Source organism: Oncorhynchus nerka, linkage group LG14 (genome assembly GCF_034236695.1).
Source record: "Oncorhynchus nerka isolate Pitt River linkage group LG14, Oner_Uvic_2.0, whole genome shotgun sequence".
NCBI classification, from domain to species: Eukaryota; Metazoa; Chordata; class Actinopteri; order Salmoniformes; family Salmonidae; genus Oncorhynchus; species Oncorhynchus nerka.
In genome coordinates this window covers 19790481-19807373 of record NC_088409.1, presented here as the reverse complement: position 1 = coordinate 19807373, position 16893 = coordinate 19790481, and the positions used below count along the sequence as shown (strand labels likewise).

Genomic DNA, 16893 nt, shown 5'->3' with positions numbered 1-16893 from the left:
ATATTAATATCTGAATAGAATTAGTATAGGGAGGTGTATAGTCCACTGAATATATTAGCAGGCTTCCATCTAAGACGTACAGTTTCTCGATGAAGGAAAATATTTGTTTCCTGAGGTGATGGTATGATGCTGTTTGGTTTGGAATGTGATGTTATGTTCAAACAGAATTAGAGTAGCATCAATGCAGAGAGTTAGCAATAACTATTTACCTTATAATGTTAATATACACGTGCAATCACACATCGTTGTATAATCATATAGAGATGTGTGTGCGTTGTGTGTTGTAATAACTTCTGGTATGAGTTCGGCCCGTAGACACACCTGACCTTCAGCACACATGACCAGGTGATGATGGGAGACTGGGCAGAAACCTACTAGTGCCAACACACAGACATACACATCGTCACACACACACAAACATACACACCGATACAGCCAGATAGACTCCCTACCTTTTCTGGCCTGACGTGGTAGCCCGCCCCCTTTCACACATACACACACTGACAGTCCTGTCGGCTGCTGCTGTGAAAAGTTCAGAGCTGTCAGGGGGAATGTCAGACGACTGCGTAGAGCTGTCTGCTGAACACACACACACACATTCACGGAACCCATTGTCGCTGTCAGACATACAAACCCGTCAACCACATTCACCTGTGTGTATGTACAGAGGTATCGCAGAACGTTGGTGTTTTTCCTATTTCTTTTGTTCAGTTTCACTCTTCTTACAGGTTGACATTTCCAAGTCGTTACTTCATTCCTTTCACCCTGCATTGTTTGGTGGTACAGGTGTAGTGTTGACAAAAATTGTTATCACTTGAAGGCCCCAGCGGGATTTGAACTCGCGACCCCTGGTTTACGAGACCAGTGCTCTAACCACTGAGCTATGGAGCCTTGCTTTTTACAGTTCAACCAGGAGGAGAAAAGGATTTAAATGATACTCCCTTTCGTGAACAAAGATAGCCACACACCCAACCTGACAGGCAGGTTACCAGTCAGACTCCTAAAACAAAGGACTCTCCCTGATCTCACTTATACAGCTTACCTCAGTTTAGCAGTTACAGTTAAATGCATGAATGAAACCCAAATGAGACGGATTGCAAATGCCCTATTTTACCTTGGTCTTTCCAGAAGGATTGTGTGTGTAGCGATTCACCATTCAAGCTAGCAGCCTTGGCCAATTTGTATATTTCAGACTTACAATGTTGCTATTTTCTTTCCAGATGTTTCTGTGTATAATGACTGTATGTGTGTGTGTATATGTATGGAGATGATGTGTGTTTATTGTCTTGTAGGAGGTTCTGTGGCCCGAAGGGGGCGCTCTCTCGGGGGTTCTCAGTCTCAGATGCTACTGGACCTGTCACTACGCACACACAGCCAGCGTGAGTACTATCTCACACACACACACCTGGGTATATTACACACACAGATCACTGGATCACTAGTCACTTTAATAATGCCACTTTAATAATGTTTACATATCTTGCATTACTCATCTCATATGTACATCTCATATGTCCTTGTTTTTGAAAAAAACCTCAGCTTCATTAAATAGTACCCGCAAAACATCAGTCTCAACGTCAACAGTGAAGAGGCGACTCCAGGATGGTGGCCTTCTAGGCAGAGTTGCAAAGAAAAAGACATATCTCTGGCCAATAAAAATGGATGAACACAGACAATGAACTCTGCCTAGAAGGCCAGCATCCTGGAGTCACCTCTTCACTGTTGACGTTGAGACTGGACACAGGAACTCTGCCTAGAAGGCCAGCATCCTGGAGTCACCTCTTCACTGTTGACGTTGAGACTGGACACAGGAACTCTGCCTAGAAGGCCAGCATCCTGGAGTCACCTCTTCACTGTTGACGTTGAGACTGGACACAGGAACTCTGCCTAGAAGGCCAGCATCCTGGAGTCACCTCTTCACTGTTGACGTTGAGACGGGTGTTTTGCAAGTATGATTTAATGAAGCTGCCAGTTGAGGACATGTGAGGCGTCTGTTTCTCAAACTAAACACTCTAATGTACTTGTCCTCTTGCTCAGTTGTGCACCAGGGCCTCCCACTCCTCTTTCTTTTCTGGTTAGAGCCAGTTTGCGCTGTTCTGTGAAGGAAGTAAAAAGGTTTTCTAATGTTCAATTAGCCTTTTAAAACAATAAACTTGGATTAGCTAACACAACGTGCCATTGGAACACAGGAGTGACGGTTGCTGATAATGGGCCTCTGTACACCTATGTAGATATTCCATAACAAATCAGCCTTTTCCAGCTTCAATAGTCATTTACAACATTAACAATGTCTACACTGTATTTCTGATAAATTTGATGTTATTTTAATGGACAAAGAAATTGCTTTTCTTTCAAAACAAGGACATTTCTAAGTGACCCCAAACCTTTGAACGGTAGTGTATATATTGTATTTTATACCATCTATTGCATCTTGCCTATACCGCTCTGTCATTGTTCATCCATATATTTATATGTGTATATTCTTATTCCATTCCTTTACTTAGATTTGTGTGTATTAGGTAGTTGTTGTGGAATTGTTAGATTACATGTTAGTTATTGCTGCACTGTCGGAACTAGAAACACAAGCATTTCGCTACACTCACATTAACATCTGCTAACCATGTTTATGTGACCAATACAATTTGATTTGATTAATTTGATTATGGGAATAGAGTGATGTGGATGAACTGTACAAAATGTGTTTCCTCTGTTAGCATGTTGTTTCCTCCTGTGTGTGTGTGTGATGCAGTGAGCAGTGTGGAGTGTGTGCACCTGTGTGATGCAGTGGGGCAGGCCAGGCAGTACTCCTACCACCTCAGACCCCACAGCGCTGGACAGGGCCGGGGGAAACACTGACGACTACACACACACCCTGCATGTGTACTTCGTGGCTCAGTTGGTAGAGCATGGTGCTTCTAATGCTAGAGTACTGGGTTCGATTCCCAGGACCAGCCATATGTAAAATGTATGTACACGTTGCTTTGGATATAAGCGTCTGCTAAATGGCATACACACATATGTGTGTGTTGTCTTGAAATTACTTACCCAACTGCCTTATCATGGTGGAGTTATTGGCCAGATTGTAAACAGAGCATCTATATACTGACAAGAGGTGGGCCCCAATGGTGTAACTATAGGAATATTTTTCTACAGAGGTGGGAACTCTTTAGCCAATGAGGGTGGGTTTGCATGTAAATAATGCTGATATAACGGACTTCTCAGAGATGCCCAATGTGTACAGTTGTAATAACCTAAATATTACAAAATGTATATTTGGTCAAATAAGCCTCACGTATCAATTGATCACCATATAAAACATCCCCAATTGGTCTGTCATGCTGTATTTTCAGGCAGAGTAATCCCTCTTGCATAGCCTCTTCCTCTCAGATTGTACTCTCTGTGCCCAGTATTAACCATGGAGGAGTTCTTGGCCTGATTGTTTATACTACTGGACACAGGAAGAGAGGACAAATTTATGAGACCTCACAGTCATGACCTCACAGGGCGGAGTTAAGTCAACCGACATGGTATGTGTGCAAAATCATTTCAACCATCCAGAAAATGAACACACACACACACCAACAGAGATAACCTTTCCTCCCATGTGGAGAATGAGGCAGTCTGTCAACAGCCGGTCATACAGCCAGCCCACCTGCAGACGCTGACACACACGCCTGCTTGCAGACACACACGCTTCCCGTCAGCCATAACACTTGTACTAGGTTGTAGTCAACTCTACCTCAGTATCTACCTGAGCAGGTTCCCACAGGCATGCATGCCCCTCCCACTTTCCCCCCTCAGCCATAATAGTATGTACACAGATGTACACAAGGTCATTTAGGTCCAGAGGGTACACGTGTACCTGTGCTTTCTCTGTAGGACTTTGTGGAGGGGGGTATATTTATGCATTTTATACACACTCCGTTACTCTTTAATTGTGTATTATACATCACTTCCTGCCTTAAAGAGATAGTTGACTTAAAGTTAGCCAGATGTTTGTGGCACCTCATCAAGATGAACTGTCACTTAAGATAGAAACTGTGTTTTAGTGTCGATGCTGTTCACTCTGATGCACTACTGTTGAGACACTATCAGATGCCAAGGCTTTACATTTATGAATGAATACCAACCTCAATGTTAATGTCCATGTTGTTTTTCTACTCTTTTAGAAAACTTCTCAAATAAATACATTGACAAGTTTGAGTGACTCCAGCTTTATTTTCTCTTTTTGTAATAAAAACAGTAATCAGTTGAGAAATCCTTTAATTCGGTCTTGGAGATGCAGTGTGTGCAGGTGTTAGTTCCAACCCAGCACTGATTCAGGTGATTAGTTAAAGAAGTATGTTAGTGCTGCACTGTAACTAAAGCCTGTACATCCTTTTATCTCTCCAGGACTAGTGGTGGCCACAATATTTAGCAATATGAAGAAGACAGTTGGTTTTGGGCCAGGAATAAGAGCTGAATGAGGAGGACAGAGAGACCGATGGGGAAGACAGGATGTCGGGTTAGACCAGGGGTGTCAAACTCATTCCACGGACGACCGAGTTCTGCAGGTTTTCCTTTTTTCCTTTCAATTAAGACAATCAGGTGAGGGGAGTTCCTTACTCATTAGTGACCTTAAGTCATCCATCAAGTACAAGGGTGGAGCGAAAGCCCTCAGACACTATGACCTCCGTGGAATAAGTCTGACATGTGGGTTAGACAGTGGACAGAGAACAGTAAGACGGGCCTGTGGTTGGTTTGGGGCCTAGGTCAGTAGATGTCTCGGAGCCCCAGGTTTCCCCGATGAGTCGCCATGGTTACGCTGTAGCAGTACAGCAGGTCAGTCATCCACTGCTCCTTGGCCTCACCTCGACGGTACCTCTGGAACACACACACCATCATTAGAACCTCAGAGAACACACACCACACTTACTTTTTATTCTAACATGATACTGTAGTAGAGTTGCGTTTGCCAGCATGTGGTTGAGTAGTTGACTGTGTGTGTTTACCGTGAGGTCCTGTATAATGTGTTGTAGTAGAGTTGCATTAGCCAGCATGTGGTTTTGAGTAGATGACTGTGTGTTTACCGTGAGGTCCTGTATAATGTGTTGTAGTAGAGTTGCATTAGCCAGCATGTGGTTTTGAGTAGATGACTGTGTGTTTACCGTGAGGTCCTGTATAATGTGTTGTAGTAGAGTTGCATTAGCCAGCATGTGGTTGAGTAGTTGACTGTGTGTGTTTACCGTGAGGTCCTGTATAATGTGTTGTAGTAGAGTTGCATTAGCCAGCATGTGGTTGAGTAGTTGACTGTGTGTGTTTACCGTGAGGTCCTGTATAATGTGTTGTAGTAGAGTTGCATTAGCCAGCATGTGGTTGTAGTTGACTGTGTGTGTTTACCGTGAGGTCCTGTATAATGTGTTGTAGTAGAGTTGCATTAGCCAGCATGTGGTTGTAGTTGACTGTGTGTGTTTACCGTGAGGTCCTGTATAATGTGTTGTAGTAGAGTTGCATTAGCCAGCATGTGGTTGAGTAGTTGACTGTGTGTGTTTACCGTGAGGTCCTGTATAATGTGTTGTAGTAGAGTTGCATTAGCCAGCATGTGGTTGAGTAGTTGACTGTGTGTGTTTACCGTGAGGTCCTGTATAATATGTTGTAGTAGAGTTGCATTAGCCAGCATGTGGTTGAGTAGTTGACTGTGTGTGTTTACCGTGAGGTCCTGTATAATGTGTTGTAGTAGAGTTGCATTAGCCAGCATGTGGTTGAGTAGTTGACTGTGTGTGTTTACCGTGAGGTCCTGTATAATGTGTTGTAGTAGAGTTGCATTAGCCAGCATGTGGTTGAGTAGTTGACTGTGTGTGTTTACCGTGAGGTCCTGTATAATGTGTTGTAGTAGAGTTGCATTAGCCAGCATGTGGTTGAGTAGTTGACTGTGTGTGTTTACCGTGAGGTCCTGTATAATGTGTTGTAGTAGAGTTGCATTAGCCAGCATGTGGTTGAGTAGTTGACTGTGTGTGTTTACCGTGAGGTCCTGTATAATGTGTTGTAGTAGAGTTGCATTAGCCAGCATGTGGTTGAGTAGTTGACTGTGTGTGTTTACCGTGAGGTCCTGTATAATGTGTTGTAGTAGAGTTGCATTAGCCAGCATGTGGTTGAGTAGTTGACTGTGTGTGTTTACCGTGAGGTCCTGTATAATGTGTTGTAGTAGAGTTGCATTAGCCAGCATGTGGTTGAGTAGTTGACTGTGTGTGTTTACCGTGAGGTCCTGTATAATGTGTTGCAGTAGAGTTGCATTAGCCAGCATGTGGTTGAGTAGTTGACTGTGTGTGTTTACCGTGAGGTCCTGTATAATGTGTTGTAGTAGAGTTGCATTAGCCAGCATGTGGTTGAGTAGTTGACTGTGTGTGTTTACCGTGAGGTCCTGTATAATGTGTTGTAGTAGAGTTGCATTAGCCAGCATGTGGTTGAGTAGTTGACTGTGTGTGTTTACCGTGAGGTCCTGTATAATGTGTTGTAGTAGAGTTGCATTAGCCAGCATGTGGTTTTGAGTAGTTGACTGTGTGTGTTTACCGTGAGGTCCTGTATAATGTGTTGTAGTAGAGTTGCATTAGCCAGCATGTGGTTGAGTAGTTGACTGTGTGTGTTTACCGTGAGGTCCTGTATAATGTGTTGTAGTAGAGTTGCATTAGCCAGCATGTGGTTGAGTAGTTGACTGTGTGTGTTTACCGTGAGGTCCTGTATAATGTGTTGTAGTAGAGTTGCATTAGCCAGCATGTGGTTGAGTAGTTGACTGTGTGTGTTTACCGTGAGGTCCTGTATAATGTGTAGTAGAGTTGCATTAGCCAGCATGTGGTTGAGTAGTTGACTGTGTGTGTTTACCGTGAGGTCCTGTATAATGTGTTGTAGTAGAGTTGCATTAGCCAGCATGTGGTTGAGTAGTTGACTGTGTGTGTTTACCGTGAGGTCCTGTATAATGTGTTGTAGTAGAGTTGCGTTTGCCAGCATGTGGTTGCGTAGCGCTGTGTGCTGCAGCAGCAGGGACAGTATCTGGGCCAGCTGAGGCAGCTCCTCCTCACACAGGTCCCTAACTCGCAATGACTGCAGAACCAACCGCAACAGCCGGGGAATGCTGCTCAGCACTGCCACACACGCTCCCCACACTGCCTCCCTGCAGGGAGAGGGAGAGAAAGGTTGGACACAATCTATACACACACACACACACACGCACGCTCCCCACACCGCCTCCCTACAGGGAGAGGGAGAGAAAGGTTGGACACAATCTATACACACACACACACGCTCCCCACACTGCCTCCCTGCAGGGAGAGGGAGAGAAAGGTTGGACACAATCTATACACACACACACACACACGCTCCCCACACTGCCTCCCTGCAGGGAGAGGGAGAGGGAGAGAAAGGTTGGACACAATCTATACACACACACGCACGCTCCCCACACCGCCTCCCTACAGGGAGAGGGAGAGAAAGGTTGGACACAATCTATACACACACACACACACACACGCTCCCCACACTGCCTCCCTGCAGGGAGAGGGAGAGAAAGGTTGGACACAATCTATACACACACACACACACACGCACGCTCCCCACACCGCCTCCCTACAGGGAAGGATAAAGGTTACACACACAACATGACTGCACAGAGAGGTCACACACAGGCTACCTCTTGTGGTTGTTCTCTGAGGCGGTGTCCTGCTGTAGGGTCAGTAGCAGAGACAGTAGGCTGAGGCAGCAGCGGGACAGGAACCTCAGCAGAGGTTCACTGGGGAGGAAGGACAGGTCCAACAGTCTGGCCACCGCTCTCAACAACCCTGCTGCCATACTGTCTGGTACCACAGACAGACCAGTCTGGGAGGGAGAGACACAGTTACACACACACACACACACGCACAGAGATGAGTTCACACAAGTACACCATCTCACCAGGTTCTTGCAGATGCCGTTCTGCAGCACGTCAAAGCACTGTGAACGAGACCCCAGCGTCTCCAAGCAGTGGCACACTTCCTGTGGGTGGGACATAGACAGTGGTTAAGATCACTTCCTGCTGTTTTATAGGTCATATTTCACAACATATCATTCATATCGGAGTGTCTCCCGAGTGGCGCAGCAGTCTAAAGCACTGCATCTCAGTAGGCTGGACACATTACATTTTTAACAATGCTTTTTTCTAATAAAAACTAGTTCATTGCATCCGCGGTGGAGCCCAGTTTCATAATATTACCATATATCCCAGCTGCCTGCCATAGTATTGAAGTGATCACAAAAAAACAGGCCTTATTTTAGGGCATTTTTCACCCTGCCAGCTCCTATTAGTTCTATTGAACACTGTGGCACCAACACACATTCCAAACGTTCTAATCACAGTTTATTGTACTATGTCACAATGCCTGCTTTACTATTGTTGGCAATGGAGACCTGCACACGTTGTTTATAGTTCAAATGTAAACAACTAAAAATGACTCGTGGAACTCTGAGGTCGTCCCATTGTTTCCTATAGGGAAATATAGGTATGTCTGTCTATTTTGCCAATTATCTCGCAATGTGTATATTTAGATTTATTTATTTATTATCTGGACACCATTTTAATCATGAGAATCTCTTCTTTGTAATTATGTAAGGCTGGGCAGTGTATCTCGTAGTCATTAAACGCTATCCCCGAAGTACCTTTTGCCCTTGGAACGCCAAGCTCCCCCCATTGTTTTCCTATGGAGAAGCATTCGGGTATATTTCGCCAAATATCTCGCAATGTGTGTATTTCAAACATTTTCAATTCGGACACCATATTAATCATGAGAATCTCCTCTCTCGAATTATGTAAGGCTGGGCAGTGTATCTCATTGTCATCAAATGCTAGACCAGAAATGGAAGTTGCAATTTTTTCCCTACTTCCTTGTTATGCAGACATAAGCACACTTGGCACCACCGAGTTGCGGATGTTAACTTTCTACACAAGTTGTTATTTTTCAGTTTCGTCCTAAGAACAGATTTTAGTGGTAAAATAAAAAGGGATACATTTTTTAATGCCATTTAGGCGAAATGGAATTCTAAGCATCACTTCAGTCAAAACAGCCTCTGCGAACATGCCATTCCATTAATTTGCTACGGGCTCGCGCAAGTGTTCCAGCTCAGCCAACGTTCTTTTGCCATTTTCAGCCTTGGGTGATTTTTGACTTGTTCTATTGTCCAGCCTAATCTCAGTACAAGAGGTGTCACTACAGTCCCTGGTTCGAATCCAGGCTGTATCACATCCGGCCGTGATTGGGAGTCCCATAGGGCGGCGCACAATTGGCCCAGCATCGTCCGGGTTTGGCCCTCGTTGTAAATAATTGGTTCTTAACCTCACCTCTCCTCCACATCCACCAGATACCTCTCCTCTCCTCCACATCCACCAGATACCTATCCTCTCCTCCACATCCACCAGATACCTCTCCTCTCCTCCACATCCACCAGATACCTCTCCTCTCCTCCACATCCACCAGATACCTCTCCTCTCCTTCACATCCACCAGATACCTCTCCTCTCCTTCACATCCACCAGATACCTCTCCTCTCCTTCACATCCACCAGATACCTCTCCTCTCCTCCACATCCACCAGATACCTCACCTCTCCTCTCCTCCACATCCACCAGATACCTCACCTCTCCTTCACATCCACCAGATACCTCTCCTCTCCTCCACATCCACCAGATACCTCACCTCTCCTTCACATCCACCAGATACCTCTCCTCCACATCCACCAGATACCTCACCTCTCCTCTCCTCTCCTCCACATCCACCAGATACCTCACCTCTCCTTCACATCCACCAGATACCTCTCCTCTCCTCCACATCCACCAGATACCTCTCCTCCACATCCACCAGATACCTCTCCTCCACATCCACCAGATACCTCTCCTCTCCTCCACATCCACCAGATACCTCTCCTCTCCTCTCCTCCACATCCACCAGATACCTCTCCTCTCCTCCACATCCACCAGATACCTCTCCTCTCCTCCAAATCCACCAGATACCTCCTCTCCTCCACATCCACCAGATACCTCTCCTCTCCTCCACATCAACCAGATAACTCCTCTCCTCCACATCCACCAGATACCTCTCCTCCACATCCACCAGATACCTCTCCTCCACATCCACCAGATACCTCTCCTCTCCTCCACATCCACCAGATATCTCCTCTCCTTCACATCCACCAGATACCTCTCCTCTCCTTCACATCCACCAGATACCTCTCCTCTCCTTCACATCCACCAGATACCTCTCCTCTCCTCCACATCCATCAGATACCTCACCTCTCCTTCACATCCACCAGATACCTCACCTCACCTCTCCTCCACATCCACCAGATACCTCTCCTCTCCTCCACATCCACCAGATACCTCTCCTCTCCTCCACATCCACCAGATACCTCTCCTCCACATCCACCAGATATCTCCTCTCCTTCACATCCACCAGATACCTCTCCTCTCCTTCACATCCACCAGATACCTCTCCTCTCCTCCACATCCACCAGATACCTCACCTCTCCTTCACATCCACCAGATACCTCACCTCACCTCTCCTCCACATCCACCAGATACCTCTCCTCTCCTCCACATCCACCAGATACCTCTCCTCTCCTCCACATCCACCAGATACCTCTCCTCTCCTTCACATCCACCAGATACCTCTCCTCTCCTCCAAATCCACCAGATACCTCTCCTCTCCTCCAAATCCACCAGATACCTCTCCTCTCCTCCACATCCACCAGATACCTCTCCTCCAAATCCACCAGATACCTCTCCTCTCCTCCACATCCACCAGATACCTCTCCTCTCCTCCACATCCACCAGATACCTCTCCTCTCCTCCAAATCCACCAGATACCTCTCCTCCAAATCCACCAGATACCTCTCCTCTCCTCCAAATCCACCAGATACCTCTCCTCCACATCCACCAGATACCTCACCTCTCCTTCACATCCACCAGATACATCTCCTCTCCTCTCCTCCAAATCCACCAGATACCTCTCCTCTCCTCCACATCCACCAGATACCTCTCCTCTCCTCCACATCCACCAGATACCTCTCCTCTCCTCCACATCCACCAGATACCTCTCCTCTCCTCCACATCCACCAGATACCTCTCCTCTCCTCCACATCCACCAGATACCTCTCCTCTCCTCCACATCCACCAGATACCTCTCCTCTCCTCCACATCCACCAGATACCTCACCTCTCCTCCACATCCACCAGATACTCTCCTCTCCTCCACATCCACCAGATACCTCCTCTCCTCCACATCCACCAGATACCTCTCCTCTCCTCCACATCCACCAGATACCTCTCCTCCACATCCACCAGATACCTCTCCTCCACATCCACCAGTTACCTCACCTCTCCTCCACATCCACCAGATACCTCTCCTCTCCTTCACATCCACCAGTTACCTCTTCTCTCCTCCACATCCACCAGATACCTCTCCTCTCCTTCACATCCACCAGATACCTCTCCTCTCCTCCACATCCACCAGATACCTCTCCTCTCCTCCACATCCACATCCACCAGATACCTCTCCTCTCCTTCACATCCACCAGATACCTCTCCTCCACATCCACCAGATACCTCTCCTCTCCTCCACATCCACCAGATACCTCTCCTCCACATCCACCAGATACCTCTCCTCTCCTCCACATCCACATCCACCAGATACCTCTCCTCTCCTTCACATCCACCAGATACCTCTCCTCTCCTCCACATCCACCAGATACCTCTCCTCTCCTCCACATCCACATCCACCAGATACCTCTCCTCTCCTTCACATCCACCAGATACCTCACCTCTCCTCCACATCTACCAGATACCTCTCCTCTCCTCCACATCCACATCCACCAGATACCTCTCCTCTCCTTCACATCCACCAGATACCTCTCCTCTCCTCCACATCCACCAGATACCTCCTCTCCTCCACATCCACATCCACCAGATACCTCTCCTCTCCTTCACATCCACCAGATACCTCACCTCTCCTCCACATCTACCAGATACCTCTCCTCTCCTCCACATCCACATCCACCAGATATCTCTCCTCCACATCTACCAGATACCTCTCCTCTCCTCCACATCCACATCCACCAGATACCTCTCCTCCACATCTACCAGATACCTCTCCTCTCCTCCACATCCACATCCACCAGATACCTCACCTCTCCTCCACATCTACCAGATACCTCTCCTCTCCTTCACATCCACCAGATACCTCTCCTCTCCTTCACATCCACCAGATACCTCACCTCTCCTTCACATCCACCAGATACCTCACCTCTCCTCTCCTCCACATCCACCAGATACCTCTCCTCTCCTTCACATCCACCAGATACCTCACCTCTCCTCTCCTCCACATCCACCAGATACCTCTCCTTCACACTCCCCCTTTTCCTAGAAATGAAAGGGTTAAGCGAGGCTCGGTAATGGGAGCTGACGTGGCAGATCTGACAATCTTTTTAAACATTGTTTTATGAGCCCAAACAATCAGGAAGTGTCTGTGTGTAAGGAGGGCGAAATCCAATAGTAGTAATGGCATTATGGAGGGATGGAATTAGAGGACAAATGAAGGAGAGGTACACGTCACTCTTCTCTAATCAACATCACCCACAACCATTCATCAGACAAACCACATTACACCACACGTGCAAATGTCTACTTAGTTATTTCTATATCTAACAGATGGCCTTTCTCCTCCAAAAGATACATAACAGGTTGGGGCCAACAAGTACATTACAATATGTCACTGCTCACACACACACACACACACACACACACACAGTAGAGAGCGACAGAGGGGTACAGGTGAGACGAGAGGGCATCACACACACTGTAGAGAGCGACAGAGGGGTACAGGTGAGACGAGAGGGCATCACACACACTGTAGAGAGCGACAGAGGGGTACAGGTGAGACGAGAGGGCATCACACACACTGTAGAGAGCGACAGAGGGGTACAGGTGAGAGAGAGGGCATCACACACACTGTAGAGAGCGACAGAGGGGTACAGGTGAGACGAGAGGGCATCACACACACTGTAGAGAGCGACAGAGGGTACAGGTGAGACGAGAGGGCATCACACACACTGTAGAGAGCGACAGAGGGGTACAGGTGAGAGAGAGGGCATCACACACACTGTAGAGAGCGACAGAGGGGTACAGGTGAGAGAGAGGGCATCACACACACTGTAGAGAGCGACAGAGGGGTACAGGTGAGAGAGAGGGCATCACACACACTGTAGAGAGCGACAGAGGGGTACAGGTGAGACGAGAGGGCATCACACACACTGTAGAGAGCGACAGAGGGTACAGGTGAGACGAGAGGGCATCACACACACTGTAGAGAGCGACAGAGGGGTACAGGTGAGACGAGAGGGTATCACACACACTGTAAAGAGCGACAGAGGGGTACAGGTGAGACGAGAGGGCATCACACACACTGTAGAGAGTGACAGAGGGGTACAGGTGAGAGAGAGGGCATCACACACACTGTAGAGAGCGACAGAGGGGTACAGGTGAGAGAGAGGGCATCACACACACTGTAGAGAGCGACAGAGGGGTACAGGTGAGACGAGAGGGTATCACACACACTGTAGAGAGCGACAGAGGGGTACAGGTGAGAGAGAGGGCATCACACACACTGTAGAGCGCGACAGAGGGTACAGGTGAGACGAGAGGGCATCACACACACTGTAGAGAGCGACAGAGGGGTACAGGTGAGAGAGAGGGCATCACACACACTGTAGAGAGCGACAGAGGGGTACAGGTGAGACGAGAGGGCATCACACACACTGTAGAGAGCGACAGAGGGGTACAGGTGAGACGAGAGGGCATCACACACACTGTAGAGAGCGACAGAGGGGTACAGGTGAGACGAGAGGGCATCACAAACACTGTAGAGAGCGACAGAGGGGTACAGGTGAGAGAGAGGGCATCACACACACTGTAGAGAGCGACAGAGGGGTACAGGTGAGAGAGAGGGCATCACACACACTGTAGAGAGCGACAGAGGGTACAGGTGAGACGAGAGTGCATCACACACACTGTAGAGAGCGACAGAGGGGTACAGGTGAGATGAGAGGGCATCACACACACTGTAGAGAGCGACAGAGGGGTACAGGTGAGAGAGAGGGCATCACACACACTGTAGAGAGCGACAGAGGGGTACAGGTGAGAGAGAGGGCATCACACACACTGTAGAGAGCGACAGAGGGGTACAGGTGAGACGAGAGGGCATCACACACACTGTAGAGAGCGACAGAGGGTACAGGTGAGACGAGAGGGCATCACACACACTGTAGAGAGCGACAGAGGGTACAGGTGAGACGAGAGGGCATCACACACACTGTAGAGAGCGACAGAGGGTACAGGTGAGACGAGAGGGCATCACACACACTGTAGAGAGCGACAGAGGGGTACAGGTGAGACGAGAGGGCATCACACACACTGTAGAGAGCGACAGAGGGGTACAGGTGAGACGAGAGGGCATCACACACACTGTAGAGAGCGACAGAGGGGTACAGGTGAGACGAGAGGGCATCACACACACTGTAGAGCGCGACAGAGGGTACAGGTGAGACGAGAGGGCATCACACACACTGTAGAGAGCGACAGAGGGGTACAGGTGAGACGAGAGGGCATCACACACACTGTAGAGAGCGACAGAGGGTACAGGTGAGACGAGAGGGCATCACACACACTGTAGAGAGCGACAGAGGGGTACAGGTGAGACGAGAGGGCATCACACACACTGTAGAGAGCGACAGAGGGGTACAGGTGAGACGAGAGGGCATCACACACACTGTAGAGAGCGACAGAGGGTACAGGTGAGACGAGAGGGCATCACACACACTGTAGAGAGCGACAGAGGGGTACAGGTGAGACGAGAGGGCATCACACACACTGTAGAGAGCGACAGAGGGGTACAGGTGAGACGAGAGGGCATCACACACACTGTAGAGAGCGACAGAGGGGTACAGGTGAGACGAGAGGGCATCACACACACTGTAGAGAGCGACAGAGGGGTACAGGTGAGACGAGAGGGCATCACACACACTGTAGAGAGCGACAGAGGGGTACAGGTGAGAGAGAGGGCATCACACACACTGTAGAGAGCGACAGAGGGGTACAGGTGAGAGAGAGGGCATCACACACACTGTAGAGAGCGACAGAGGGGTACAGGTGAGACGAGAGGGCATCACACACACTGTAGAGAGCGACAGAGGGTACAGGTGAGACGAGAGGGCATCACACACACTGTAGAGAGCGACAGAGGGTACAGGTGAGACGAGAGGGCATCACACACACTGTAGAGAGCGACAGAGGGGTACAGGTGAGAGAGAGGGCATCACACACACTGTAGAGAGCGACAGAGGGGTACAGGTGAGACGAGAGGGCATCACACACACTGTAGAGAGCGACAGAGGGGTACAGGTGAGACGAGAGGGCATCACACACACTGTAGAGAGCGACAGAGGGGTACAGGTGAGACGAGAGGGCATCACACACACTGTAGAGAGCGACAGAGGGGTACAGGTGAGACGAGAGGGCATCACACACACTGTAGAGCGCGACAGAGGGTACAGGTGAGACGAGAGGGCATCACACACACTGTAGAGAGCGACAGAGGGTACAGGTGAGACGAGAGGGCATCACACACACTGTAGAGAGCGACAGAGGGGTACAGGTGAGACGAGAGGGCATCACACACACTGTAGAGAGCGACAGAGGGTACAGGTGAGAGAGAGGGCATCACACACACTGTAGAGAGCGACAGAGGGGTACAGGTGAGACGAGAGGGCATCACACACACTGTAGAGAGCGACAGAGGGGTACAGGTGAGACGAGAGGGCATCAAACACACTGTAGAGAGCGACAGAGGGGTACAGGTGAGACGAGAGGGCATCACACACACTGTAGAGCGCGACAGAGGGTACAGGTGAGACGAGAGGGCATCACACACACTGTAGAGAGCGACAGAGGGGTACAGGTGAGAGAGAGGGCATCACACACACTGTAGAGAGCGACAGAGGGGTACAGGTGAGACGAGAGGGCATCACACACACTGTAGAGAGCGACAGAGGGGTACAGGTGAGACGAGAGGGCATCAACACACTGTAGAGAGCGACAGAGGGCAGGTGAGACGAGAGGGCATCACACACAGCGACAGAGGGTACAGGTGAGACGAGAGGGCATCACACACACTGTAGAGAGCGACAGAGGGTACAGGTGAGACGAGAGGGCATCACACACACTGTAGAGAGCGACAGAGGGTACAGGTGAGACGAGAGGGCATCACACACACTGTAGAGAGCGACAGAGGGGTACAGGTGAGACGAGAGGGCATCACACACACTGTAGAGAGCGACAGAGGGGTACAGGTGAGACGAGAGGGCATCACACACACTGTAGAGAGCGACAGAGGGGTACAGGTGAGACGAGAGGGCATCACACACACTGTAGAGAGCGACAGAGGGGTACAGGTGAGACGAGAGGGCATCACACACACTGTAGAGAGCGACAGAGGGTACAGGTGAGACGAGAGGGCATCACACACACTGTAGAGAGCGACAGAGGGGTACAGGTGAGAGAGAGGGCATCACACACACTGTAGAGAGCGACAGAGGGTACAGGTGAGACGAGAGGGCATCACACACACTGTAGAGAGCGACAGAGGGGTACAGGTGAGACGAGAGGGCATCACACACACTGTAGAGAGCGACAGAGGGGTACAGGTGAGACGAGAGGGCATCACACACACTGTAGAGAGCGACAGAGGGGTACAGGTGAGAGAGAGGGCATCACACACACTGTAGAGAGCGACAGAGGGTACAGGTGAGACGAGAGGGCATCACACACACTGTAGAGAGCGACAGAGG

At 49.0% G+C, this 16893-nt stretch overlaps 2 protein-coding genes and 1 non-coding gene across 6 annotated transcripts in view; 1 reads left to right on the top strand and 2 right to left on the bottom strand.

Annotated features, from left to right (window-relative positions):
- LOC135575171 (inversin-like) overlaps nucleotides 1–4200 on the top strand; it is a 33645-nt gene extending 29445 nt beyond the window's left edge. For both annotated transcript variants that reach the window (XM_065027703.1, XM_065027702.1), the window contains exons 18-19: nucleotides 1293–1379; nucleotides 2750–4200. In XM_065027703.1, coding sequence (XP_064883775.1) covers nucleotides 1293–1379; nucleotides 2750–2856 — 194 coding nt within the window. In that variant the 3' untranslated portion in view covers nucleotides 2857–4200. The remainder of the gene's footprint in view (nucleotides 1–1292; nucleotides 1380–2749) is intronic.
- Nucleotides 819–891, bottom strand: trnat-cgu (transfer RNA threonine (anticodon CGU)). The gene has a single exon. It is a non-coding gene; the product is annotated as a tRNA-Thr (tRNA).
- The window catches only part of tex10 (testis expressed 10), a 40129-nt gene continuing 27434 nt past the window's right edge, over nucleotides 4199–16893 (bottom strand). For 2 of the 3 annotated variants that reach the window (XM_065027704.1, XM_065027705.1), the window contains exons 14-17: nucleotides 7924–8004; nucleotides 7664–7848; nucleotides 6937–7147; nucleotides 4199–4863 (exon numbers count right to left, since the gene is read on the bottom strand). In XM_065027704.1, coding sequence (XP_064883776.1) covers nucleotides 4753–4863; nucleotides 6937–7147; nucleotides 7664–7848; nucleotides 7924–8004 — 588 coding nt within the window. In that variant the 3' untranslated portion in view covers nucleotides 4199–4752. Of the gene's footprint in view, nucleotides 4864–6936; nucleotides 7148–7430; nucleotides 7522–7663; nucleotides 7849–7923; nucleotides 8005–16893 lie in introns of those variants that run through there. The other variant, XM_065027706.1, reaches the window with a different exon arrangement.